This window comes from Trichechus manatus, unplaced genomic scaffold (genome assembly GCF_000243295.1).
Source record: "Trichechus manatus latirostris isolate Lorelei unplaced genomic scaffold, TriManLat1.0 scaffold00024, whole genome shotgun sequence".
NCBI lineage: Eukaryota > Metazoa > Chordata > Mammalia > Sirenia > Trichechidae > Trichechus > Trichechus manatus.
In genome coordinates, this window is record NW_004443960.1 from 13,220,448 (window position 1) to 13,247,596 (window position 27,149).

At 38.2% G+C, this 27,149-nt stretch overlaps 1 protein-coding gene across 3 annotated transcripts in view; it reads left to right on the forward strand.

The window, feature by feature from the left end:
- Window positions 1-27,149, forward strand: part of ERCC4 (ERCC excision repair 4, endonuclease catalytic subunit) — a 35,437-nt gene that overhangs the window by 2,718 nt on the left and 5,570 nt on the right. Inside the window, exons 3-10 of one of the 3 annotated variants that reach the window (XM_023728473.1) lie at window positions 5,815-6,010; window positions 8,892-9,021; window positions 9,296-9,476; window positions 11,455-11,583; window positions 12,538-12,648; window positions 14,219-14,816; window positions 16,947-17,039; window positions 24,844-24,956. In XM_023728473.1, the coding sequence (XP_023584241.1) occupies window positions 5,815-6,010; window positions 8,892-9,021; window positions 9,296-9,476; window positions 11,455-11,583; window positions 12,538-12,648; window positions 14,219-14,816; window positions 16,947-17,039; window positions 24,844-24,956 (1,551 nt within the window). Of the gene's footprint in view, window positions 1-5,814; window positions 6,011-6,909; window positions 7,118-8,891; window positions 9,022-9,295; window positions 9,477-11,454; window positions 11,584-12,537; window positions 12,649-14,218; window positions 14,817-16,946; window positions 17,040-24,843; window positions 24,957-27,149 lie in introns of all 3 variants that reach the window. The other 2 variants (XM_004373267.2, XM_023728475.1) reach the window with 2 other exon arrangements.

The window sequence follows — 27,149 nt, forward strand, 5'->3', positions numbered from 1 at the left end:
TTTTTTTTTTTTTTTTTTTTTGAAGTCTTCGTTCAGTCATACCAAAACTAAACCTCTTGCTGTTGAGTTGATTCTGACTCATAGCAACCCAGAATCGACTCGATGGCAGCGGGGTTTCATTCAGTCATAGTGGCCATTTTCTCCCTGATGCCATTCACTGTTTCCAGGTGTTACTGGCTCCCTGCTCTGCTTTGAGTCTTTGCTCTGCAGTCTTTCACGACTCTTTTCTAGCTCCCGAACAGTAAGTAATGCCTTTGCAATAAGGAATAATGCCTTTCAGTGGTACTTTTCAAGAAGCTGAAACTCCTGTAAGTTGTTCTTACCCCACATTCAATCTTAGGGACCAATCATTGCTTCCACATGCAGCAGGTGGAATGCACCACTGTGAGCAGGTCTGCAGTATTCCAGGGCAGCTGTTTCTGCTTCTTAGCTGTTAGTACTGCTTTTGTTATAATGAAGAGTACGTAAACCAAAAAGAAACAAACCTGTTGCTGTGGAGTGGATTCCGACTCATAGCAACCCTACAGTACAGTGTAGAACTGCCCTGTAGGTTTCCAGGGAGGGACTGGTGAATTTCAACTGCCAACCTTTTGGTGAACAGCCTAGCTCTTAACTACTGCTCCACCAGGGCTCCAAAGAATACACAGTAGTGATAATTTTTCTGAGATTCAAATTCCTTTGGTTTTATTTATTTGGGCTGTAAGTACTGCTTTTGCAGTAAGGAAGAATGCATTGTACAATATTTTGAAAAGTTTCATGAAAAATAATAAAAAAAGCTAAGAAGAAGGAGACTGGAATAAAATGGACGTGCAGTCATTGCCCAGTGCCTTCGTGTTCTCCTCATGTTTTGCAAATTTTTAAGAAATAAAAAAAAGATTTTTATCATCGACCCGTATCAGTAGGATTTACTTCGTCCAGAGTCCACTGGGACACATATGATCCCAGATAATGGGTATCAAAATCCATAAATCATAACCAAAATTCTGAATTAGTCCTTTAATCAGCATACTTTCCATTAGTGAAAACACACGGTATCAACGAAAAGTTCAAAGGAGAAAATAATTGGTTCACGTGCTCGGCTGCTAACCGAAAGGTCGACAGTTCAAACCCACCAGCCACTTTGCAAGAGAAAGACCTGGCAGTCTGCTTCCATAAAGTTTTTTTGTTTTAAGAAGTTGCTGTCCAGTGGATTCCAACTCATACCGGCCCTGTAGGACAGAGTAGAGCTGCCCCATAGGGTTTCCTAGGCTGAAATCTTTACGGTAGCTGTGCCGTCAGGGCTCTCAGTAAAGATTATAGCTTAGAAACCCTATGGAGCAGTTCTACTCTGTCCTGTAGGGTCACTGTGAGTCAGAATCAACTCCATGGCAATGGCTTTGGTTTTTACGGGTTTTTAATTGGAATTTGCTTTTAGAAACTAACCAGATTTGAAATGTTTATAAATATACTTTCTATATTTTCTTAAATATTTGGTTTTTCTCTTGAAACAGTATTTTCCCCATAACTTGAAATTAAACCAAGTAGTTGCTTAATTACTTTGAGAAGAATGTTTTAATTTTAGCTAGAACTACTGTAGATAAGGAATTGATTTTCATTATTATTCATCCTTTAGGAAACCTTTTCTGATTTTCCCAGAGCAAATTTAGGGGCCCTGTCTCTGCCCCAAAATACCCTGTCATCCTCCGCAATCATAGTACTCATAACACTACATTATATTTGCCTGTTTAGCTCACTAGCTAACAAGCTTCTTAAACATAAGAAGGGACTTATTATCCCAGGCTAAGTAAGCAGTACCAGTACCACTTGCCATCAAGTTGCCCTAACATGTGGCGACCCCATGTGTGTCAGAGTAGAACTCTGTTCCACAGGATTTTCAGTGGCTGATTTTTCAGAAGTAGATCACCAGGCCTTTCTTCTGAGGCACCTCTGAGTGGACTTTGATTTCCAACCTTTCGATTAGTGGCCCATTGAAATTTATAATCTTATCTCCCACTATATCTAACATATTGCCCTGAACCTAGAAGACCCTCGTGAAATATTTAATGAATAAATGTACAAATTAATGCTTTATATGGTTCATGGTCAGCTGATTGAAGGGAAGTTTTGTTATACTCTTATAACTGTTATAAACTGGCATGGGCCTTGCTGTCAGGCTCACCTGACTTTGAATGCTAATTCCACTGCTTACGAGCAAGGTACTTGATTTTCATGAGCCTCTTTCTCATTTCTTACATCAAGGAGAAGGTACTTCAAAGAGTTATTATAAAGATGGAGCGAGATAAAATAAATTGCTTAGCATAGGGCCTGGTACATAGTAAATATTTAATAAGTGATAGCAAAAATAAAAAGTATTGGGCTTTTAGAATAAATAATCTTAAGACAACTTAAAATCTTTCTTTTGCTGTTTGTTGCCTTCTTAAAAGCTTAATTTTGTTTCTTAAGTTGATAAAATGAAAAAAGTAATTGTATTGAAACTACCACTAGATGTCAGTATTACTCTGTGACTTTCAGTTACAGTTCAACCTTATTAAAATTAGGCAGAGAGCAATCTGAATTAATGAAACGTTGAAGTATAGCTTATAGGTAGTTCCCTAATTAAAACTGTAAAATTCCCTCCCCATTTCTAATAGAGTCCAAACCAGTAATGTAGCTGGAGCTGCTGCTGCCGCTACTTGGATGAGTACAGTGCAAACAAATGCCAACAGTGAATTCCTTCAAATTCCCCATCCCCTGGGATCATGTTTCTCTCACCAAAGCTCTTACAGATTAAAGAGCAGCCCTGAAGCATGTAACCCTCTGGAAACTACTGACCCCCGTGGCCTTAACTTGTTCCCCTATCACCACCTAAGTATTACCACCACCACACCCTACCTCTGGTGTCTATGCCAATCAGAACTGCTAACTAGTGTAATTATCTACCCAGAATATGCCTTCTAAAGAACGGAAGAGGTAGATGCTCTCATTGCCAAAACTGACCCCAGCATCTCCAGGTACAACTCAACACAGTTTCCTGTAAATGGAAGAAAAAAGAAAAAAAAAAAGTTGTATGTTAAATTTGTGTACCCAGTGCTATAATTCAGCTCTATATTCATTCAGTGAACAATTGCTAAGGATTGTTTGGCAGGAATGTGCTAGGCGCTGAAGATAGATGAAAAAGATAGTATGGTGAACTCTTAAATTAGAGCCTTCCTGGGTATGAGCTTACCTTCACCCTGTACCAGCTCTGTGACCTTGGGCAAGTTACGTAATTTCTCTGTGCCTCAGTTTACTTATTTTGTAAATTGGAGATAGTAACAGTACCTTCTTCTTAGGATTATTGTGAGGGTGAAATGAGATAATGTATATAAAATACTTAGCATCGTATGTGGTACAGAGTAAGTATTCTCTAATTACTACTTGTTCTAAGGACGTTCTTGTCTTCAAGCAGTTAGTAGAGAAGACAGATGTGTAAAGAAATAATTACACAGTACACTATAAGATGCCGAAAAAGGCATTGGTGGCTCAGTGGTAGAATTTTCACCGTCCGTGTGGGAGATCGGGGTTGGATTCCCAGCCAGTGCACCTCGTGCAGACGCCACCTGTCTGTCAGTTGTAATGATGCTGAACAAATTTCAGCAGAGCTTCTGGACTAGGACAGACTAGAGAGAAAAACCTGGTGATACACTTCTAAAAAATCTGCCAGTGAAAACCCTCTGGATCACAATGAGATACAAAATGCTGTGGAAGCATAAAACTTGAAGTAGGCTTCTGTGGGACCAGACTGCTCCCCAAAACCTAATCTGCTTATATTGTTTTTATTTATTTTTTAAAAGTGGGTTCTTGAGGTGGTGTCTCTTAATAGGAAGAACGTGGCTTTGGATTCAGGCAGACATGATTTGGAATCTGGTTTCCCATTTGCTCGCTGGATGACCTTGGTCAAGTTTCCCCTTTCTTGCCTCATAATAAAGTTGTAAGTTGCTGTTGAGTCTGCTCTGACTCATAGTGACCTTATGTATAACAGAACAAAACGTTGCCCGGTCCTGTGCCATCTTCACGATTGTTGGTATGTTTGAGTCATAATACCTACCCCAAAAAATTACTATAAGGACGAAATGAAGTGAAATGTATAAAAGAATCTAACCCAGTGCTTGGAATAGAGTATTAGCTCTCTCCTTCCTTCTTCTGGGTTCCAAAAAAAAATGACTTAACCTTTTGGAGCACATTTTCTTAATTTGAGGTTCATTTTTTTTTTTTAGACACCTATTTTTATTATTTTTAACTTTAGGTAAGATTTCAATCCAGGCTAACAAAGTGTGGCCCAGTAGAGTCCTTGGAAAACCCACCTACTAGGTAAACAATATTTCCTGAGTAGTAAATTTGTTGTGTGTGTGTATTGTAGGTTGTTGAAAATTCTTCTTCTACAAATTCTTAAATTTAATTTTTTACCGTAATTGAAGAATAGTTTGCTTAGCTGGAGTACATTTGAGCTCCATCCACCTCAATCTGAATATAAACACCAAATTAGTAAAATCTGAATTAATGTTTATTGAACTATTAAAAAAAAAAAAGAAAAAAAAAATTGCCATCAAGTTGATTCCGACTCATAGCGGTCCTATAAGACAGAGTAGAACTGCCCCACAGGGTTTCCAAGGAGCAGCTGGTAGATTCAAACTGCTGACCATTTGGTTAGCAGTCAAGCTCTTACCCACCGGGCCACCAGGGCTCTCTTGAACTACTAGAAGGGATCATAAAATCACAATAATCATTTTTCAGACCCTAAGAGTAAGGAGAACTGGAGAGAAAATTTGCAAGTATATTTGTAGCAAATACATATAAGGTAACTGACTTAAGTCTAAAGGTTTGAGAATTGTTATCTTAGAATAATTGAATTTTTGATCCAGACATGAGGTCTGTGCACCCTTATGGTAACTTATCACTGGTCACACTGTATCAGAATGTATACATATCTGTATCTCTCCCTAGACTGTTAGCTCTTTCCAAGCAGAAGCCATGTTTTGTTTACAGACAGGACAAACAGTAAACACTTGGTGAAAGTTTATTGAGTGTGTGAAAGATCATCTAGTCCAGTATTCTCATTTTATAAATAAAGAAGCTTATTTATAGTTGTCCTTTTTGTGTGTGATTCAGAGGTATCATTATTCTCCCCAAAAGAGATATATTAAATATATTCATTAAGGGTTTTTATTTTAAATGGACTAATATACCGCTCCATTGAGTATACTGATTCTGAAAACTGAATTAATCTAATACATGACACAGATGTTGCCCATACTTCTAAAATGCCACTGTTTTCAGTCATCTACATCTAATGCATGTATAAGAAAAGAATTAGTGACCCACTTCACTTTCAGATACTCTTCCTTCAACATGCTAGACAGCCCCCTTCCCCCCAACGGCCTTTTTTCTTACTGATCTCTCAGTCTGGAACTCTCTATGTCCAGGTGTTTATCAAGCCTTTACTCACATATCGTCTCGATGAGGCTACCCTCTTTAGAATTGCAAACTACCAACCCTCATACGTATTCCCTCCTGTGATTCATTTTTTCTCCTTAGCACTTAAAACTACCTTCTAACGTACTAAATGTTTATTGTAAGTTCCATGAGGGCAGGGATTTGTGTCTTTTTCATACATGGCTGTATACCCAGCCTAGAACTGTGCCTGGCCACACTCAGGTAGCCACTTAAGAAAAGTGAGTTGGTTGGTTGGTTGGTTGAATGGATTGTTGATAGAATGGATGGATGGATGAAAGAAGGAAAGTGAGCATGAAAATTACATGTCTGTTCTGTAATTTAATTTATAACTTTCCCCCTCAGGTATCTTGGTTTATAGAGCTCACAGAATAATTGAGTCTTGTCAAGAAGCATTCATCTTGCGCCTCTTTCGCCAGAAAAACAAACGTGGTTTTATTAAAGCTTTCACAGACAACGCGGTTGCCTTTGATACTGGCTTTTGTCACGTGGAAAGAGTGATGAGAAATCTTTTTGTAAGGAAGTTATATCTGTGGCCAAGGTAAATAGTAAATAGCATTATTTGACTAACTTCTATGAAAGCATCTACTGAAGTTTCATGGTAATTTAGTTTTACATTTGATAGAGGCTAGTCAGGTTCTAACAGGCACTTCCAAATATAAATACATGATCACCATATTTGTGATTTTTTTTTTTTTGAAAGCAGAGAGAGGTCTGACAGCTATTTTCTGGTAGCCCGTCACATTTATCCAAGGCAGTCACTTTATTTTTTGTACATTTAGTGTAATCCTCAGGGACCTAGAGACCCACATATCCAACAGCTTTAGGTGAACTGCAGATTTACTGGCTAAGACTCCCACTTCCACTGTGAGAATTACCCATGGGGGGAGGAAAGCATGAAGACTGAGGAATTTATGTAGCGCTCTAGGAGAAACAAGATTTCATTTTTCAAACATTTTTGCAACTTAAGCTAATATGTATTTTGATTATGTTATTTAAGGATAGTTGCTGTAGTCTTTTTCCTTTCTTGATTATACCTTATTTCAGGGGTCAGCAAACTTTTTCTGTAAAGGGCCAGATAGTAAATATTTTGGGCTTTACAGGCCACGAGGACAGTCGCAGCTGCTCAGTTTTGCTGTTGGAGCGTGAAAGCAGACATAGACAATACAATAACGAACGGGCTTGGCTGTGTTCCAGTAACACTGTTTATAAAAACAGCAGCTAGATTTGGCTGAGACCATAGTTTGTGACGCCTGCCTCAGTTGAGTAATACTTCTGTTCGTTAAAGTTAAAAGTATTCTCGGAGAGATTGTCACTTTGCTTTCCGTTTTGTTTGTTTTGTAATTGCATTTACAAAAACGATTAGAGTATTAAATTGAGACCAGAAGTACGTAACTGTAGAAACTGTAGAAAATATTAGAAAAATATTTGTTTCTTTAGGTTCCATGTAGCAGTAAACTCATTTTTAGAACAGCACAAACCTGAGGTCGTAGAAATTCACGTTTCTATGACACCTGCAATGCTGACTATACAGACCGCGATACTGGACATTTTAAATGCGTGTCTTAAGGAACTGAAATGCCATAATCCATCACTTGAAGTAGAAGATTTATCTTTAGAAAATGCTATTGGAAAACCTTTTGACAAGGTACTCTTTTCCTTTTCCGCTTTAAGCACAGTTTGTTATGTTGTAATCTTAAAGAGTGCAAGTTATTTTAGTATTTGAACTGTTCTTAATAAAAATTTGCTATTTTTTAATTGAGTTGGAAGTTATTTAAAGTATAGCTTCTTTGGTTTACTAGAAAGTAATTTTTAGTAAAATGTGTGGATTGGCGTATAAGCATTAACTGTGCTTTTTCAATAATACACTAAGTGATTAAGTATGATTGAGAGGGAGGATAAATAACCTTTTTGCTCTGAAATGACAACATTTGAATAACTACAGGTAGAAGAGTTTTTACATAAGAATATGCTATAATTGCGTATTAATTTATGATCTATTTTTTGGAATAAAAATAATTTGGATGAGTTCTCATTACTGAGGAATGTGAAACTAGCTCTGTCGTAAAATTACTGTATGAATTAAGAAAATGGTATTTAGTTCAAGGGGGTTTCATTCTCACTGATATTTTTTTCATCATAGATTAATATTAATACAGATACGTAAAAAAATTTAATTGTAGATCAGAAAATGCTGATTTTTTAAAAATTCCGGGCTGCTTTTTTTTTTTTTTTTTTCCATATTTTTGTAGTATAATTCCTGTCTTGGAAACTCAAAGTAGTGTCTTTGTCACTGGAAATAAGTCATAGTGATTAAAAAAAGGAAAATTATAACTCCTCATTTCTTTCATTCAGGGTATTGATTTCTTCCAGAAAGTCAGTTTACTATGAAATATTGATAGAAAAAACTAATTTCATGTATTCTGTTCCTCTACACTTAAAGTTTATTATAGTTTAGTACCTGGTGATACCAAAAAAAAACAAAAAACAAAAAAACCTCACATTCTTTTAATAAAATGACTATGTTCCCAGAAGAACAAAATATAGCCTAATGTATTTTACACTGAATTGCTGTTTATCATCCCCTAGCTAGTAAAAGTCAAAATATTGTTTTAAGTATTCTCTTAGTAAGCAACTAAACGTGGACATAACTTGCATCTTGTTAGAAAGCATAACCTTTTGTAGATGATTTTACCAAAAAGGCACGTAGTTATATGTTCCAGTTTGTCCAGGACAGCCCCAGTATTTGCCTTTTGTCCTGGAGTAATTATTAAACAGTGTCTCCTTTCATCTTCACAAGTGTCCAGTTTGGACAGTAAATTACACAGCCATCCAAATATTAACTCCTGCTCAGTAGTAAATTTTATTAAATTTGTTGGATGAGAAACCACATAATGTTGCTGCTTTTCATATCATGCTACAAGTATCCTTTTCACTTACAGAATCAGTTTGTATAAATTTGAGTGTGTATTCAGCACCCATGCATATATGTAGCTATGCATGTGTAAATACCTACATAGTTATAGGAATCCCTGGGTGGCGCAAACAATTATGGGCTTAACTACTAGCCAAAAGGTTGGAGGTTCATACTCACCCAGAGGTGCCTTGGAAGACAGGCATGGTGACCTGCTTCCGAAAGGTCACAGCCTTGAAAACCCTGTGGATCACAGTGCTACTCTGCACATATGGGGTCACCATTAGTTGGAATCAACTCAGCGACAGCTAACAGTAATGACATAGTATACACATAAAGCTATACTTGTTTTAGGCACTTTTTTAGGGTCTTAAAAATATTGAAACTTGGTCAATTTTTAGTCTAACAAATATTTTCCCACCTATGAAGCACACTTTAAAAAAAAAAAAAACTAAACAAATCTTTTAACACCATTTTTATTTAATTTGCCACCATGGTGTTTGTCTAGTTTATGTCCACTGCTCCATGCTCCCGATGGATCCCGCATTTTTATCCAGCCAGGACAGAGTCAGAGCCAAACCTGGCAGGAATTGAATGTATCTGAGCTACAAGCTGTTGATTCTTTTCATAAAAAACAGGTATTTGATTATCTGATGTTTATCAGGCCTTTTCTCTCCCAAATAATAATATAAATATGGATAATTATGAATTGACTCTATCTGATCAAAAAACATTCCAGCAGTACGATTCTCTGCTTTACATTTGAAAAAGTAAACATTTTTATTAGGATCTTATTAACTGAAGTTTTCTATCCACTTTCTTGAGGGATAATGGTTTTTGGAAGTGTCATTTATATTAAAAATAGCTATATTGAATATACCTTAGCAGTACTAAATTTTATTCTTGTTTTAGACAATCCGCCACTACTTGGATCCTTTGTGGCACCAACTTGGAGCCAAAACTAAATCCTTGGTTCAGGACTTGAAAATATTACGAACTTTGCTGCAATATCTTTCTCAGTATGATTGTGTCACATTTCTTAATCTTCTGGAATCTTTGAGAGCAACTGAGAAGGCTTTTGGTCAGAATTCAGGTGGGAGATAAAAATACAAATATTATTCTAGGAGCTGATTTGAAGAAAGTGTTGGATTTTGTTGGGGAATCCGGTGTGAGGAAGGCTATATTCAACTACATGTTGTACTAAGACTTCAAATTATGTTTTATGTTCATAGCACAAGGACGTAGGTTTTATTGATAGCTAATGTATCCGCCTACTTAACTTCTGTTCTGTGTAATAATGAATATTCATATCCATTCCCAGCAATTTTATTTCTAGAAAAAACTGTGTAGTACAGACAGTCCCCAACTTAGGAATAGGTTGCATTCTGGGAGTTTAGTTGTTAACCTAAAATTCATTTTTCCCAGAGAAACAGCAATGAAATATGGGACTTCACAGCTAGAATCTCAAGGACTAAAGAAGAGATTTCTGGGGAAATCATAGTGAGAAAGGCTAGTTGAGCCTAATGGTTCTCAACCTTTGTGTTCCGTTCACATTCTGAAAATTATTGAGGGCCCAAAGGGCTTTGCTTGTGTGAATTATATGCATTGATATTTATCATATTAGGAAATAAAACTGAGACTTTTTAAAAAGCAGTAATAAACCTATTATATAATGTAAAAAAAATAACATTTTTATGAGAAATATATTTACCAAAACAAAAATTGTTGAGAAGAGCAGCATTGTTTTACTTTTTTGCAAAAGTTTTTAATGTCTAGCTTAATAGAAGACAGTTGGATTCTCATATCTGCTTCAGCATTCAGTTGATTGTGATACATTATTTTGGTTGAAGATTTAAAAACAATCTGACCTGGTACACATATGTGGTTAGGAAAGAAGGGAGTATTTTAGTAACCTTTTCAAATAATTGTGGATATTCTTCGATACTACACCAAACCTTGACAAGTTTCTTACAGATTAGTTGCAACGTGGAATCTGAAAGCGTATCAGTGAACTTTTCCTATTTTATTATATTAAAATCCAATAGGCTATCTTGTAAAGCAAATATACCTTTTACTCTTACATGATTTTGTAACATCATGCATTCATCATTTGGAAAGATATTGGTTCACAGAGTTATGCAGATTCTCCAGATGTTGACACGCTTCGTTACAAATATCAAAAAATCACGTGAGCTAATGTCATCACTGATCTTATCAGAAAAGTCTTTAAATATTGGGATGCTGCCAAGCTCACAGTGGCAGATACAAACTTTCCAAAATTCACAATTTTCCTCGAAAGCTAGATTTTCATCGTTTGACAACAAATACTGTCTGTTGTTTTCCTTGAAGTGAAATGCTCAATTTATTCATTTTCAGGACAATATCTTCTGAATACCCAAGTCTGAATGACCATGGTTTTTTTTTCATTTGTTCTTTCAAGTAAAAATGGTGCTCCATGAAAAAAGTGACTAGTTCAGCACAACTCAGTCACACCAGTGCTCTTCCTCGAGTCGTTGCACTTTGGTATGCAGAAGTGCCTTGTGTACACGTCCCATTTCATCACAACAAATATGAAAAAGATACATACTCAAGGTTGAAGATTTAGTACAGTTAATCATTTTTACTGCTTCATCAGAGACATTCTTAAGTGAAACTGCCGTACTTTAAACTACAGATACGCAGCAGTGAAGAATACATTGACTGCTAGTACAGTTTGGTGCCACTGTCTAGATTTGTGCTGCGGCACCAACAGCGTTAACCGCTATTGTTTTTGTACCGTCATCAGATATGTCAGCATAGTGAAAACAGGCAAAGAGTGTCTTCATATTGTTATGAAAATAGTTTTGATTGAAGACCTCCTAAAAAAGTCTTGGGGACCCCCTGGGGTCTGTGGACCACACTTTGAAAACCACTGGTCTAGCCCAACAGTGAAAGGGGCCACAATAGTGAGGGAATGATGTGGTTGGTAGGAAAATAAGATGGCGGTCAGTTGTATATGTAAGTCATGTGATCATCAGAGATTAAAATTAATTGTAAATTAAAGGTTTTCTTTTTCTTCCTTTTCATATTAGGTTGGCTGTTTCTTGAGTCTAGTACCTCAATGTTTGTAAATGCTCGAGCAAGGGTTTATCATGTTCCAGATGCCAAAATGAGTACAAAAAGTAAAATGTCTGAGAAAATGGAGATTAAAGAAGAGCAAGGTATCTTGGAGGCTGAAGTTTTTAATCATGCCTTTTGTTTAAGTATTTGTTATAAAAATGCTCATCAAGTAAAAGTGTAATTTAAAATCTCCTTCAACCATGTAAAAAAATTGTATGCCTGTATATAAAATGCATGTATTTGTGTTTCATGTAACATATGTAGTGTATGTTAAAAGTATTCAGCATGCCAGGTCTTGGAATCCGTTGCTAGGGAATTCCAAATAATGAATACAAGTACCAGTCAGGAGTGTTCTTACTGCTGCATAACAACTATAGATTGATTTTTTTTTTTAGACTTCAAAATAATTACTATCGTTGGCGCCTAAAGTCTTAGTGAAGCTTTTTAATGTCCCTTTTAACTTTTATATAAAAATTATATTAGAATGAAGCAAATGTGGATTGTATTTCAACACCCATCTAGTAGGCATTATAAACGTCACTCGTTTGTAAAGACATCAGATAAGGCTAATTCTTACTTCCTGCCTAGTTCAAAGATCTATTTCAAAACAGACATATTAATGAAGTATTTGAGTACTTATAGAAATAGAAATTTGATTGTTGTCTACTTCTATCTAGGTTAAGAATGAAAGCGTGTGGAGTTTAGAAATCAATACTGTTATTCTGTACTGATTATTTTATGTAGCAGTCTATATATTTGGGGTAACCGTTGACAGCTAATGCAGAATCATCATATTAGTGACCAGGCATAATGTCTTAGCAACTTTCTATCAAGGCATTATAAAACCTAAACTAGTTAATATTTTTTCTTTCATTAAGACCATAAGTAGGCCTTTTTCAGGGAAGACGATTCTCTCTAGCATTATGAAGAATGCTCGATGGAATGGGTTTACGGAATGATGCTTGTGCTATCTGTTGTTTTTTAAAAAAAGCCATTGGAATAGTTTTCAGATAGATTTATCATATACAATGAGATTATCTCTTATTTCTATACAGAAACAAAAAAGGAACTGGTTCTAGAAAGCAACCCTAAGTGGGAAGCCCTAACTGAGGTACTGAAAGAAATTGAGGCAGAAAATAAGGAGAGTGAAGCCCTTGGTGGTCCAGGTAGGAAAAAAGGAGATACTGATATTTGCTTTCAGAACCTACCCAATGAATCTTTTTGACTAGCTCTTTAAAAATAACTCCACATGTTGTTATAAATGTAGAAGAAGAAATACCAAATGAGCACTGAGGTCCCAGTGGCAGCCTCCTTACCGTTCATTTGATGTCATTGTTTCCTGGTGGAGCCATTGTATATTCATGAAAAAGGAGTTTTTTACTGATTGACTTCTCAGGGCTTCTATTTAAAGATTCAGCTTATCTCCATATATATATTCACCAGCCTTTAAATCTAGAATCCCTGAAGAGGAAGCTAATGGGTCTTCTGTTTTATATTCTCAACAAGATCTTTCCAAGAAGTCTAAACTCTTCTGTGGAGTGACATTGCCCTAGCCCTGCAGAAAAGGTCCAAATTTTAGGGCTCTTCTGTTTAAACATGGGTATGCTGGTAGATTAACACAGTACACTATACCTCAGCTATTAATCTAAAAAATAAAAGACATCTTTTTCATCACAAGCCATATAGAATTATTTGACTGTAAACTATGTGCAGCTATACCTTTGATGAAAATTAAAATACACACAAACTCATTTAAACAAATATTGAAGTAGAAAATTACATTCTGAGGCAGAGAGTATGCTTATGAAAAAGATGAGAAGATTGGCTGATTCTCAGGATAATTATTTTTGTGTTGACTCTGCAGTATTAAATGAATAATTGTTGTCTCTTTTAAATGTCAATGAACAGCTGTTTTGATATCTTTTTACAATCATAAAATTGCATGTTTTTAAAATTGTATTAATAAGCATAAATCTATATGAAACAATAGAAAAAGACAAAGCATACACCCACATATATAACAATTAATTTGATAGGAGAAAAAATGGGATCTTGTTTTAATTTTGATGTGTGGTGAGGCTGGATGTTTTCTCAAGTGCATTTCCTCTTTTATGAATTATCTTATTCTCCTTCACCATTTTAGCCTTTGTCCTCAGTTTATATCAGCTCTTTATATATTAAAGATATTAACATTTGTCATAGTTGTTACATAAACTTGTATTTTGTTTTTGGCTTTTTTAGTGCACAGTTTTTATTCTCATAGACTCAAATCTGTCAGTCTTTGCTGAGCTTTTCATTGCTTTTAACCTTATAAAATAATTTACATTCAGAGAGATGGAGAATAGTTACTTTTTTTTAATGATTTAATATTTAACATTTGACTCCGTAATCCATTTGGAATTTATTTTGGTGTATATGATCCTCTGGAAAATTATTAATCAAAAAGAGCTTTTTGAAAACCTCCATTATACCGTGGCTATACTTGCCTAAGACTCGAAATATTTCTGGCTTTAACTTTACTCAAAAGATTAAATAACTCTGCCAGAAAGGTGAAAGTGTTTGATAAGCTCCTAAGCTTATAGGACTAAGACTATTTATAGTCCTAAGACTACTTTAAACAATTTGTAAATTCTTTAAGGGATAATGTGTCTTCCTTTGTGGGGAGGGTCGAGGGACATGTGAGGAGTAGGGAGGTAAATGAGGTAGTAGTCATATAACCTTGTTTTCTAACTTTAGGTCAAGTACTCATTTGTGCAAGTGATGACCGAACGTGTTCCCAGCTGAGAGAGTACATCACTACCGGAGCAGAGGCCTTCTTACTGAGACTCTACAGGAAAACCTTTGAGAAGGATAGCAAAGCCGAAGAAGTGTGGATGAAATTTAGAAAGGAGGACAATTCAAAGAGAATTATGAAATCTAACAAAAGACCCAAAGACCCCCAAAACAAAGAAAAAGCTTCTACCAAAGAAAGGACTCTCAAGAGGAAAAAACGAAGGTTGACTTTAACTCAAATGATGGGGAACTCTGAAGAACATAAAGGCGAAGAGCAGGTGGAGGAAGGCTATCCTAGAGAAATAAGCAGTAGCCAAGAAATCGACTTCGAAGGAATCAAGCACGAAGAATTTGATTTAAACTTGTCATCCGATGCTGCTTATGGAATCCTGAAAGAACCCCTCACTATCATCCACCCGCTCCTAGGTTGTAGTGACCCCTATGCCCTAACAAGGGTACTCCATGAAGTGGAGCCAAGATATGTCGTATTGTATGATGCTGAGCTAACATTTGTTCGTCAGCTTGAAATTTATAGGGCAGGCAGGCCCGGGAAACCTCTGAGGCAAGTTATAAAGAAGATCGACTGCTTCTTAACAAAGGTTTCACTTTCACGGTTCTGTAGGCTTTAACATAGAAACTCTATCAGTTGCATATTGGGTTTTCTTATCTTTAACATTCTGTTGCTGTGATACTGATTAAGTTTCAGGAAAACTTACTTTGCTTCCTGGTGAATCTGGGAAGTTTGCATAGGTAGGATGTCAAATATTGTATGTGGCAGAACAACAAATATAGAAGGAGCCTGGTGGCGCAGTGGTTAAAGCGTTCGGCTGCTAACCGAGAGCTCAGTGGTTCAGAACCACCAGCCTCTGGAGAAAGACGTGGCAGTCAGCTTCCGTAAAGATTTACAGCCTTGGAAACCCTATGGGGCAGTTCTGCTCTGTCCTCCAGGGTCACTATGAGTCGGAATCAGCCCAACGGCAGCGGTGGGCACTCGTGGCCCATTGTTGTGCGCCATATTCCTTATAGTTGGTTTGCAGCTTATGGGATGCTGTATCTGAACGAGTCTAGGAAATTTATAATATTCTGAGTTCTCCTGGAAGTTAATACAACTATGACCTGGCTAAATAATTTCAGTCTTCTAAAATTCTTTCTTATCAATTTTAAGAAGCGACTGTAAATTACTTGCAGATAAAACTGAAGTATTTGGGGAATTATTGTACCAAGTTTTTTTCAGGCTTCAAGAAATACCAGATGAGAAATCCACAGAAATATCAGATAAGAAAATGATGCTTCCTGAAGAATATAGTGTTCTGACTCTCTAATTATCTGAGGGGAAATAAACACAAAATTAATATCCTGAACTCACTCTGAACCAAAAAACAGAGCCAAAAGAAACCTTTCTAGCAGTTTAACTAATGCAGCCTTTCAGAGCAGAATTGAATGGAGGAGGTGGACCAGAAGTAACGCAGGATGAAGAGATTAGATGAACCTGGTAAAATAGGCTGGTAAATTTTTCATGCTTAGCTGTTGATCAGCTTTGCAGATAGCTTGTGTGCTGCAAAGTTCTCCGTGGCCTGAGAACAGAATAGTGTGATATTTGGAAACAAAATATCAGAATCAGAAGGGACCTGGGAGTATAGTCTGGCACTCTTTCAGTGGGAAACTGAGGCCCAGAAATGGTAAATGACTTGCCCTTGCTCACTCGGCACAGTTGTGGGAGAGCTCTCTTGATTATTGTTGTGCACTGGTCTGTCTGCTTGTCCACACTTCAGAGAAATACAGTAAAACCTGCGAAAGCCAGAACCTATGTAAGGCAGACACCTGTCAGAGAAGGAACACTCAAATATTTTCCACTAAAACAAGCAATAGAAAAGTGTTAAGACTGCACTCTCTCAAAGGCGGAAAACTTGCGAGACCCGGAAAAACAAGGCAACGCCGTTGAGTTCCGGCTCTCACAGATTTCACTGTATAATCTAGGAAGGTGACGGTTAAAAGCAGAATTGAGGACTAAAAGAGGAAAATACCTTTGATAGAAGGTGAAGAAAGTGACAGAGGAGCTGCTTCATTCAGCTCTCTTAGCCACAAACAAGGTAGAAAAGCAGGCCTTTTCTAAGAGAAAAGACTATATCAGTTAATTTTCTAGAAGTCTGACACAGTCCATATGCCCGTGTGTTTATATAAAATGTGTGATGACTGTTCTGTTAAGACATGAATAAAAAAGAACTGAGAAATTATTTGTGAAGGTAAAGGTCATATAGATTTCACTTATTTTTCACTAACATGAACTTTCCTAAACTGGTTTTTATAACTACTGTCCAACTTTTTAAACGATCGTTTGGCAGAAGTACAAAGAAAAAATTGAAAAAGGAGAAGCCGCTACGATTCTGTATTTTTTTTATTAGTTTATAGTTATAAGGAAAGAATTACTCTATCCCTCTAGTTATATTTCAGTGTTTACATAACTCTGTCTCTCCTTTTGGCAAAAGAAAAAAAAATGTGGTAAGGAGACCTTTAACAGGTGGGGTAGGCAGCTTAGTTTTAGTTAAGTGTGTGATTAATAGAACCTTTTATTCTTAGTCAAATATTTATTATTCAAGCACTCTCGGTTGCTGATTTCAAATGCTATGCTGTTCCTTTCAGAGATTAAAGGTTATGTTTCTGCAGCCTAAAAGTGTTCTGTCTTAACTTGCAGGGTTTATTTTCTCATATACGGAGGTTCAACTGAAGAGCAACGCTATCTCACTGCTCTGCGGAAAGAAAAGGAAGCTTTTGAAAAACTCATAAGGTAATACATAGAAGATCAGTATGAAAACAGCGAACTGTATTGCAGGCCTTTCAAGAGCTAGAAGCTTCTCTGGGTGGGAGAATATCTAATAGCCCTCAGTAAAGATGGAGAGGGAAGAAACTGAGGAGGATCATCAAGATGAAAACATGGCAGCCCCGAGTGTGCAGAATAGAACTTGCTCCAAGGAGTTTTCAAGGCTGTCATCATCCAGATACGCATCAGCACATACAGTGAAACCTGTGAGAGCCAGAACTCAGTGGTATTGCCTTGTTTTTTCTGGGTCTCACAAGTTTTCTGCCTTTGACAGTCTTACCCCTTTTCTGTTGCTCTCTGTTAGTGGAAAATACCTGAGGTTTTCTCCTCTGACAGGTTTCCGCCTTACACAGGTTCCAGCTTTTGCAGATTTCACTGTTTGCGTTTTCTCTTCCCCTCTCTTTTCTACCATCTCCAGTTGTTTTTCAGTTGTTGACTAGGGGATTAGAAATGTGACAGAGAGCAGCTTTGCTGTTTATAAAGAAATACAACGTAAAACATCAGAAAAATAACTAAAACACTACTTTTCTGAAAAATAATGTTATTACATCTACTTCCTTTCTCCCCCACCCCATTTATTCACAAGATTTCTTTCTTTCTGTTGAATTATGTTTTTTTTTCTTTTTCTTGTCAAATGCCCATTGTCTGTGAGTGGGTGACTGCTTAACCATTATTAGGAGCCACCAGGTCTACCCATCAGTCCAGCTCACCAGCAGAATCAGCCTGGCAAAATATTTGAAAAGCAGTGTGTTGTTTGTCTGAACATACGTATATGCTTTTGAGAATGACTATCTGATAATGTTCCAAATCCAAATAGAAAATGCTTTTCAATTGACATAAGGAAAATGTTTATAGCTGAGATATTCATAGACTAAATGGCTGCGTCTTGCCCCTAAAAGTATTTGAGAAATTTGATAACCACCCATCAGGGGTGTTATTAAGAAGATGGCAGCTTCATGTGGGAAAATGGATCTAAGGGACCTCAGAAGCCAGGGCAAGGGCTGGATGGGCCATCATTGAGCTGAGCCAGAGAAAAGGCTAGACTAGAGGAGACCATGGCCTGGACTGAGGGATGGGGCCAGACCAGTCTTCCAGGCCTCAGACGTTGGCAATGTATCAGTGGCAACAAGAGGGCAGAAATTATTTTTAGTGGCAGTCAGCCTACCAAGGCCCTAGACAAGGCCCATCCTCCAACGCTAGCTGTGGGTTCTCAGTATATGCTTAAAATATACACATACCCTGGCAGGTCCAGGGTATGCGTCTCTGGAAACAGGTGTTTACTGACTCAGCATCACTGAGTCCCTGTGGAGGGACTTGGCTTGGTACATGGGCGGTACCCTTCCCTTCCCTTCAGTCCTCTAAAGCTGTGGCATACCTTGGCCATGAACTCTTCCAGCTAGTAGTCATATACTTATTAGTCAGTTCTCTCAGCCTGCTGTGAAAATACACTTTCTATTAATGTTCTGAGGGATTGTTTATATATATGTTGTTGATGTTGTTAACCATCGAGTTAATTCTGACTCATGGTGACCCCGTATATACAGAGTAGAACTGCTCCATAGCATTTTCAAGGCCGTGACCTTTCGGAAGCAGATTGCCAAGCATGTCTTCGAGGCGCCTCTGACTGGGTTCAAACCACCAGCTTTTCGGCTAGCAGTCGAGCACCTAACTGTTTGCTCTACCCAGGGACTCCTGTTTATGTGTATGTATATGTATATGTTTATATACATACATATAGTTTACGTGTGTGTTTATTTATTTATTTTTTTAATTTCAGAAATACTGCTACAACAAACCAGGTGTTACACAGGCTACCTCTTCTTCCTCAGAGCTTACCACTGCTATGTCTTAATCCATCCGTGTCTTCTAGACCTTCATTCCCGCAAGGCTCAAACAGTCAACAGATATTTATTGAGGATCTATTATGTGCTGAGCCCTGTGCTGATACTAAAATGCTAAGGTTATGCTGATGCAGAGAAAGCCTGCCCTCCTGGAGCTTATCTTTTAGTGGAAAGACAGACATTCAGCATTTATAAATATGATTGTCTTAGTCATCTAGTGCTGCTCTAAAAGAAATAACCACAAGTGGATGGCTTTCACAAAGAGAAATTTATTTTCTCACAGTCTAGTAGGCTAGAAGTCCAAACTCAAGGCATCAGCTCCAGGGGAGGGCTTTGTCTTCTCTCTTGGCTCTGGAGAAAGGTCCTTGTGATCCATCAGTCTTCCCTTGGTCTGGGAGCTTCTCTGCACAGGAACCTCAAGTCCAAAGGACGCGCTCTGCTCCTGGCACTGCTTTCTTGGTAGTGTGAGGTTCCCATGTGTCTCTGCTCGCTTCTCTCTTTTATATCTCAAGAAAAAGATTGGATTAAGACACTATATAATCTTGTAAACCTCTTCAGCGTAACCTCATCACAGTGATAGAATTTACAACACGTAAGGAGATCACGTATAACTTCATCATAGTGATAGAGTTTCCAACACATAAGGAAATCACATCCGATTACACAGTCATACAATACTGGGAATCATGACCTAGCCAGGTTGCTACACACATTTTTGGGGGGACACAGTTCAATCCATGACAATGGTAATAAACTGTGCAGAGTGCAGCCAGCTGCAGAGGTCAAAGTAAAGGGTGTGTTAGGAGACAATGTCAGACACGCCTAGCCCAGTTGGGGGCATGAGGGACGGCTTCACTGAGGAAGTGATAGTTAAGCTGACACATGAAAAATGATGGGAGTTACTAGGCAGATGGGGAGGAAAAGAGGGTTATGTTAAGAAACAGCATATGTGAAGGCTCAGAGGTACAACAGACCCTGTTAAGAATTTAGAATTTTATTCTAAAGGCAGGAAGACAGTATTGAAGTATTTGAAGCAGGAAAGTAAGTATATTTTTAAACCACCATCCACACGTAAGTTTTGTTGATTTGTGGTGGCTTGCATGTGGCTATGATGCTGGAAGCTTTGCCACCAGTATTTCAAATACCAGCAGGGTCATCCGTGGTGGACAGGTTTAGCCGAGCTTCTAGAGTAAGAGACTAGGAAGAAGGACCTGGCAGTCTACTTCTGAAAAAGTTGGCAGACTAGGAAGAAAGCCCTGACAATATACTTCTGAAAATTAGCCAATGAAAGCCCTGTGGATCACAACAGAATATCATCCAATATAGTGCTGGGAGATGAAACCCTAGGTTGGAAGGCACTCAACACACACAGTGGCCACAACAGTAGACTCAAGCATACCAACGATCGTGAAGATGGTCCAGGACTGGTCAATGTTTTGTTCTGTTGTACGTGGGGTCACCGTGAGTCAGGGCCATCTCAACAGCAATTAACAACAGGAACATATTTTGAAAGGCTGTCTCTGGCATCAGACTGAGGAGTGGATGGAGCAGGGACACTAGTTTGAAGGCTTCTGCAGTTGTCTGATAAGAGATGATGGTAGCCAAGAATAGGCTGATGGAGAGAAGTGGACAGATTTGAGAGAGATTTAGAGGATAGAATCAAAGAACTGGTTATGCTGGTTGTGGGCCAGTACTTCCTAGCCAATTCTTCACTCTTTTTAGAGCATTCTTTGCTTCAGGTTTCTTTAATAAAGTAATTGTTATTTGTCACAGATAAGTCACAAATAAGCACATAGAACTAAAGCATTCAGATGAGGTTATTGGTGTTATAGGGAAGGACACTAGTAGAATGTCAGGAGTACGATAGGTCACCTGAGTAGGTGTTTTTTTGCTCCAGGCTTTCTTCATGCAACTGCCCCTTTTCCAGTATTATCAGGGAACGTAAGGAGCTGTGGTGGCACAGTGGTTAAGTGCTCGGCTGCTAGCCAAAGGTCGGTGGTTTGAACCCACAGGTGACTCCATGGGAAAAAAGACCTGGTGATCTGCTCCCATAAAGATTACAGCCTAGGAAACCCTATGAGGCAGTTCTGCTCTGTCTTACAGGGTTGCTATGAGTCAGAATCGACTAGATGGCACACAACAATACAACAACAATCTAGAAAAGGGTACTTACAGTAGATTGTAGCAAGGTATTGGGTAACCCATGCTATTCTTGGTTTATGCCAGTGATTCTACACACCAAAGGGATCAATGACAAGGTGTGGATGAGCCCATTACACACTGGAAATCTGACTCAGCAAAACCTGAAATATGGACTGTTATGAATTGTCTTAGTTATCTAGTGCTGCAATAACAGAAATACAACAAATGGATGGCTTTATCAAACAGAAATTTATTCTCTTTAACAATCTGGGAGGCTACAAGTCCAAACTCGGTGCCAGCTCCAGGGGAAGGCTTTCTCTCTCTATTGGCCCTAGGGGAAAGTCCTTGTCATCGATCTTCCCTGGTCTAGAAGCTTCTCAGCACAGGGACCCCAGGTCCAAAGGACGTGCTTCACTCCTGGCTCTTTTTGCTTGGTGGTAAATGAGGTCCCTCCCCTCACTACTCACTTCTTTCTATCTCAAAAGAAATTGACTCAAGATACAACCTCATCCTTTAGATTGATTGTGTCCTGCCTCAGTAACATAACTGCCTCTAATTCTGCCTCATTAATATTGTAGAGGTTAGGATTTACAACACACAGAGCAATCACATCAGATCACAAAATGGTGGACAACCACACGGTACTGGAAATCATGGCCTAGCCAAGTTGATGCATTGATAAGTTGACAGAAATACGTGTTGTAAATCCTAACCCATATAGGGTTGCTAAGAGTCAGAATTGACTCAATGGCAACAGGTTGGGTTTTGGTGTACCTGAAGTTACAGTCTCATTTGGGAATGGGTTTTCTGTGTTATGTTAATGAGGCAATATTAGTGTAGACCCATTGCCATCCAGTCAGTTTGACTCATAGCAACCATATAGGACAAAGTAAAACTGCCCCATAGGGTTTCCAAAGCTATAAATCTTTATGGAAGCAGACTGCCACATCTTTCTCCCACAGAGCGACTGGTGGGATCAAACCACTGACCTTTCAGTTGGCAGCTGAGCATTTAACCATTGTACCACCAGGGCTCTTATTAATGTAGGGTGTATCTTATATCAGTCTCTTTTGAGATATAAAACAGCAGATTAAAGCAAGCTAACAAGCAAGCACGAACGGAGGGGAAGATACACGTCATATGATTGCCAAGGAACCTAGGAATAGAAGCTGAAGAGAGACAAGGACCTTCCCCAGAGCGGACAGAGAGAGAGAGCCAGCCTTCTAGAGCTGGCACCCTGAATTTGGACTTCTAGCCTCCTAAACTGTGAGAAAATAAATTTTCTGTTCATTAAAGCTACCTACTTGTGGTATTTCTCTTATAGCAGCACTAAGAAACCAAGACATGGACTCTCCCTCATTTAAATCGTACAATAATGTCCACACCAGATTTTATTGTAAATTTATCTATGGTCTGGCCTAATTTTCTAAACTCTTTCAAAGATGATTTTCTACTTATTATAGTTTAGATCTTCCCATTTTGCACAGCAGTCAGATGGTTACACTTGCTAGAGTCTTTAAGATTTGTACTCTCCCAGAAAACTTGGGGAATTTGAGAGTGCGTTGCTGTAAGAACATTCGCACTGAGCCCATACTCAGAGAAAAGTTCAATGGGAGAATAAGAAAACGTGCTGTTTGCCAGGACCTCTGTGGGTGGTGATGTAAGAAACAAAAGCAGTGCTGCTATTTAAAACAACCAGAAAGGAGCGGATCAGGCTGTCTGGCAGTGAAAGATCAGTAGATTGCAGATGACAAATAGGAGCAGAAAGATTACACTTGTAAGTATGGATAATCAAATGCTACCTGGGTAGGAAAATTCATAATAGCTTTCTCAGTGTACATAGTTTGGAGGAGGTCACGGTTTTTCAAAGGAAAGGGGCAAGATTACTTGAAATTTTACAGTTAGAAAATATGGTTGCAGATGGGTTAGTGTGAGAGCTTGAAGAAATGCCCATTTGAGGAGACTTCTAGTTCAGCACATCCTTGCTATATCATCATGTTGTTCAGGTTATGCAGATACCATTGAAGATGTTAAAGCAAAACCAGGAAACCTCAGTACTTTGGATTAGGTGGAAATATGGATCTGAATTTTTAAATTATTATTTTGCATCTATCACATAGAGTAAAAAAAAAAACCAAACCTGTTGCCATCGAGTCAATTCCAACTCATAGCTACCCTGTAGGACACGTAGTAGAACTGCCTCCTAGGGTTTCCAAGGCTGTAATCTTTATGGAAGCAGACTGCCACATCTCTCTCCCGCAGAGTAGCTGGTGGGTTTGAACCGCCGACCTTTCAGTTACCAGCCAAGCGCTTAACCACTGCGCCACCAGGGCTCCGTCCAGGTAGAGTGTAGTAAATGTAATGGAGCAGTAATGAGTGGCTGCCAGAGCCACTGCCACTGAAAAGAATTTTTCAGCAGTTAACACTTGACACTGGTATTGAGAATAATGAGGGGAAAATGGGAACTAGTGCTATTGTTTGGCCCCTTGGGATCTGTTTAAAAAATGTTGTACTAATAATACCTTTGCGTTTGTATATTGTTGGAATTGTATAGAATAGAAAAATTATACATCTGTTCTTTAGTAGTATCTCTAAATTGCTCTAAGACGTCTTTTATCCAGAATGGTTGGAGAATTGGGTCAACTGGTTTCATTTCCTTGAGCGGGAAGATTGTTCGTTGTATAAACCCTTGTCGAAATTAGTTAATATTGAAGACTCCTCCTCTCCTATTTCACCTTCCCTCATATCCCTTGTTGCAGTCAGTCAGCTCCACAGTCTTGTTCATGGTTGCGTTGTTTCCTCAACTCAGCAAGCTCCCCAAAAGAAGAGACCCCGCCTTACACATCTTTTCTGTCGTACGGAGCAGATTGGATTCTTGCTGTCCCATAGTATTTGCTGATTCATTAATTATCTCTTACATTCCTGGTTTTGAAAAGTGGGACTGTAGCAACCCTGACTTGCTCTTTCTTTGACCGTTGAGGATGTTGTCATGATTGTAGCTGTGCTCATAAGGTAGATCCACAAAGTGTAAGATACGGAGCTACCTGGAAGACAGGAATTAGTGCACCATCATATTTCTGTCCCGAGTACCCAGTTCGGCATACGCTAGCACTTGTAAACGTTTTTTAAAAATACAAGAGTAAGTGAATGAAGGGTGCTCCTAAGGCATGACCTGTGACAGGGATTTTCGTTTTAAATCTGTGATGGAAATTTGGTTTCTTGTATTAACTTTGCTTTTCCTTTAAAATTGAGTGTTTAATGGGGCCTCCTATATGGTTGATGTGGGTCGGAATCAACTCAGTGGCAACTAGGGAGGGTAATGGGGCCTCCCACCTGAAATTCTTTATATCGAAGTTCTTTTGTATATGTGTTTCTATTTTTTAATCATTGATTTTTAACCATCCTTATTTGTGATTGGCCTGGAAATATTTCAATGTGAATGACTTAAATTATCTTTTAATCTCAATAATTCTTTAGTCTTATAAATAGTCTCAATCTCTGTATGGCATTTTTTACATGCTTATTTCATGTCTCAAAGTGCTTGATGTATAGAATAGAAAATAACGTCTTTTTTAATTCTGAAGTTCAGAAAGTAGTACCCAACCAAGAAATGATCTCAGCTTCCTTTACCCATCACTTGTCTGTGCGGCTTTACTTTTAATGTATTTCATACTCTCCTTTGCCACAACGGTTCTGGACATCATCTTATACATTAGAATTTACAAAAGATTAAAATCTGAAATTTTGAAATTAGTTCAAGAAATGTTTTAAATGTTTTTCTCCCCCAGGGAAAAGGCTAGCATGGTAATCCCTGAAGAAAGAGAAGGCAGAGATGAAACCAACCTAGACTTGGCAAGAGGCAGCACATCAACAAACGTCTCCACCGACACTCGGAAGGCAGGTGAGTCCCATCCTCTATCCAGCGCTTGCGTTGCCCGCAAAGAAGAACTGTGAGGTTCCAGAGGTACTTTGCAGGGGCTTAATTTTTCTCAACAGACTCTTAAGGTTGGATGATAGACCCAGGATAGGACATTTGCTCCCATGCTCTAGTCTCCATTCTGCCATTTACTAACCATATGTCCTCCCTGGGTCTAAGGCTCGTCATTTGTAAAGTAAGTAGAATTTCGTTATGGGTACTACAGTTTAGAAATGAGTGGTGTTCCAAAGTCACTTTTACACTTGATTGGTTGAGATTCAGAATGTACTTTAAAAAAAAAAAAAAATCTTATTGTGGTGAAATATACATAACAAAACATACTGCCATGTACAGTCAGTGACACTGATTACATTCTCTTAAGTTGTGCAGCCATTCTCGCTATCCTTTTCCAAATCATTCCCACCACCATTATATTAAACTCAGTGCCTCCTAAGCAAAAGCTCCCCTCTCTCCCTCCCTCCCCTGGTAACCATTAATAATCTTGGGTTTCGATATATTTGGTTATTTCGTATAAGTGAGATCATATAATATTTGTCCTTTTGCGACTGACTTATTTCACTCAGCATGATGTTTTCAGGGTTCACGTGTGTTGTGGCGTGCATCAGAATGTCATCTCTCTTTATAGCCGTGTAGTATTTCATTGTGTTTATATACCAGATTTTGTTTGTCCACTTATCTGTTGATGGACATTTCGATTGTTTCTGCCTTTTGGCTTTTGTGAGAAGTGCTGCAGTGAATATTGGTGTACAGATTTCTAGAAGTTTGCGTTACTGCTTTCACTTCTTCTGGGTACATACCTAGAACTGGGATTGCTGGGTCCTATGGTAGTTCTGTGTTGAACTTCTTGAGGAACCACTAAACTGTTTTCCATGGAAATGTTTTACATTTCCACCAGCAACAGATGAGGGTTCCTGTTTCTCCACATCCTCACCAATACCTGTTATTTTTTGCTTTTTTGATCATAGCCATTCTAGTGGAAGTAAAGTGTTTTATGGTGGTTTTGATTTGTATCTCCCTAGCACAATGGTTAAGCACTTGGCTGCTAACTGAGAGGTTGGTGATCTACTCGCGTAAAGATTACAACTTAGGAAAACCTACGGGTAGTTCCACTCTGTCTGTTCTATAGAGTCGCTGTGAGTCGGAATCGATTCGATGACACATAATAACAGCAAAGACTAATGACATTGAGCATCTTTTCATGTGCTTATTGGCCATTTGAATGTCCTCTTTGGTGAAATGTCTGTTTAAGTCTTCTGCCCACTTTTTAATTGGGTTGTTTGTCTTTTTGTTAAGTTGTAGAAGTTTTATATATATTTTGTATATTCGACCTTCATCAGATATAATCCAAAGTTAACAACAGAAACTTAGCTTTCTTTTAAATTATGGTAAGAAATATATATAACAAAACATTTGCCAATTCAACACTTTTCACATGTATAATTCGGTGACATTAAATTACATTCATCGTCAACCATCACCACTATCCTTTTCCAGATTATTCCACCAACATTCACAGAAACTCAGTGCCTCCTAAGCAGTGACCCCCCTTCCCTCCTCCTTCCTACGCCTGGTAACCATTAATCAACTTTGGTCTCTATACATTTGCCTACTTCTTATAAGTGGGATCATGCAGTATTTGTCTTTGTATGACTGACTTCCCTCAGTATAATGTTTTCAGGGTTCATCCGTGTTGTAGCATGTATTAGGATTTCATTTCTCTTTTTGGCTGAGTAGTATTCCGTTGTATGTATGTACCACATTTTGATTATCCATTCATCTTTGATGGATATTTAGGTTGTTTTCACCTTTTGACTATTGTGAATAGTGCTGCAGTGAACATTATTACGCAGGTATCTTTTTGAGTCCTTGCTTTCAATTCTTTTGGATATATAGATAGGATTGGGATTTGCTGGAATCACATGGTAATTCCATGTTTAACTTTTTGGAAATGCCAAACTTTTCCACAGCAGCTGTACCATTTTGCATTCCACCAGCAGTGGATGAGGGTTCTAATTTCTCTGCATCCTTGCCAACACCTGCTGTTTTCCAGTTTTTTTGTTTGTTTTTTTCATCATAGCAATCCTAGTGGGTGTGAAGTGGTATCTCACTGAGGTTCTGATTTGCATCTCGCTAATGACCAGTGACACTGAACACCTT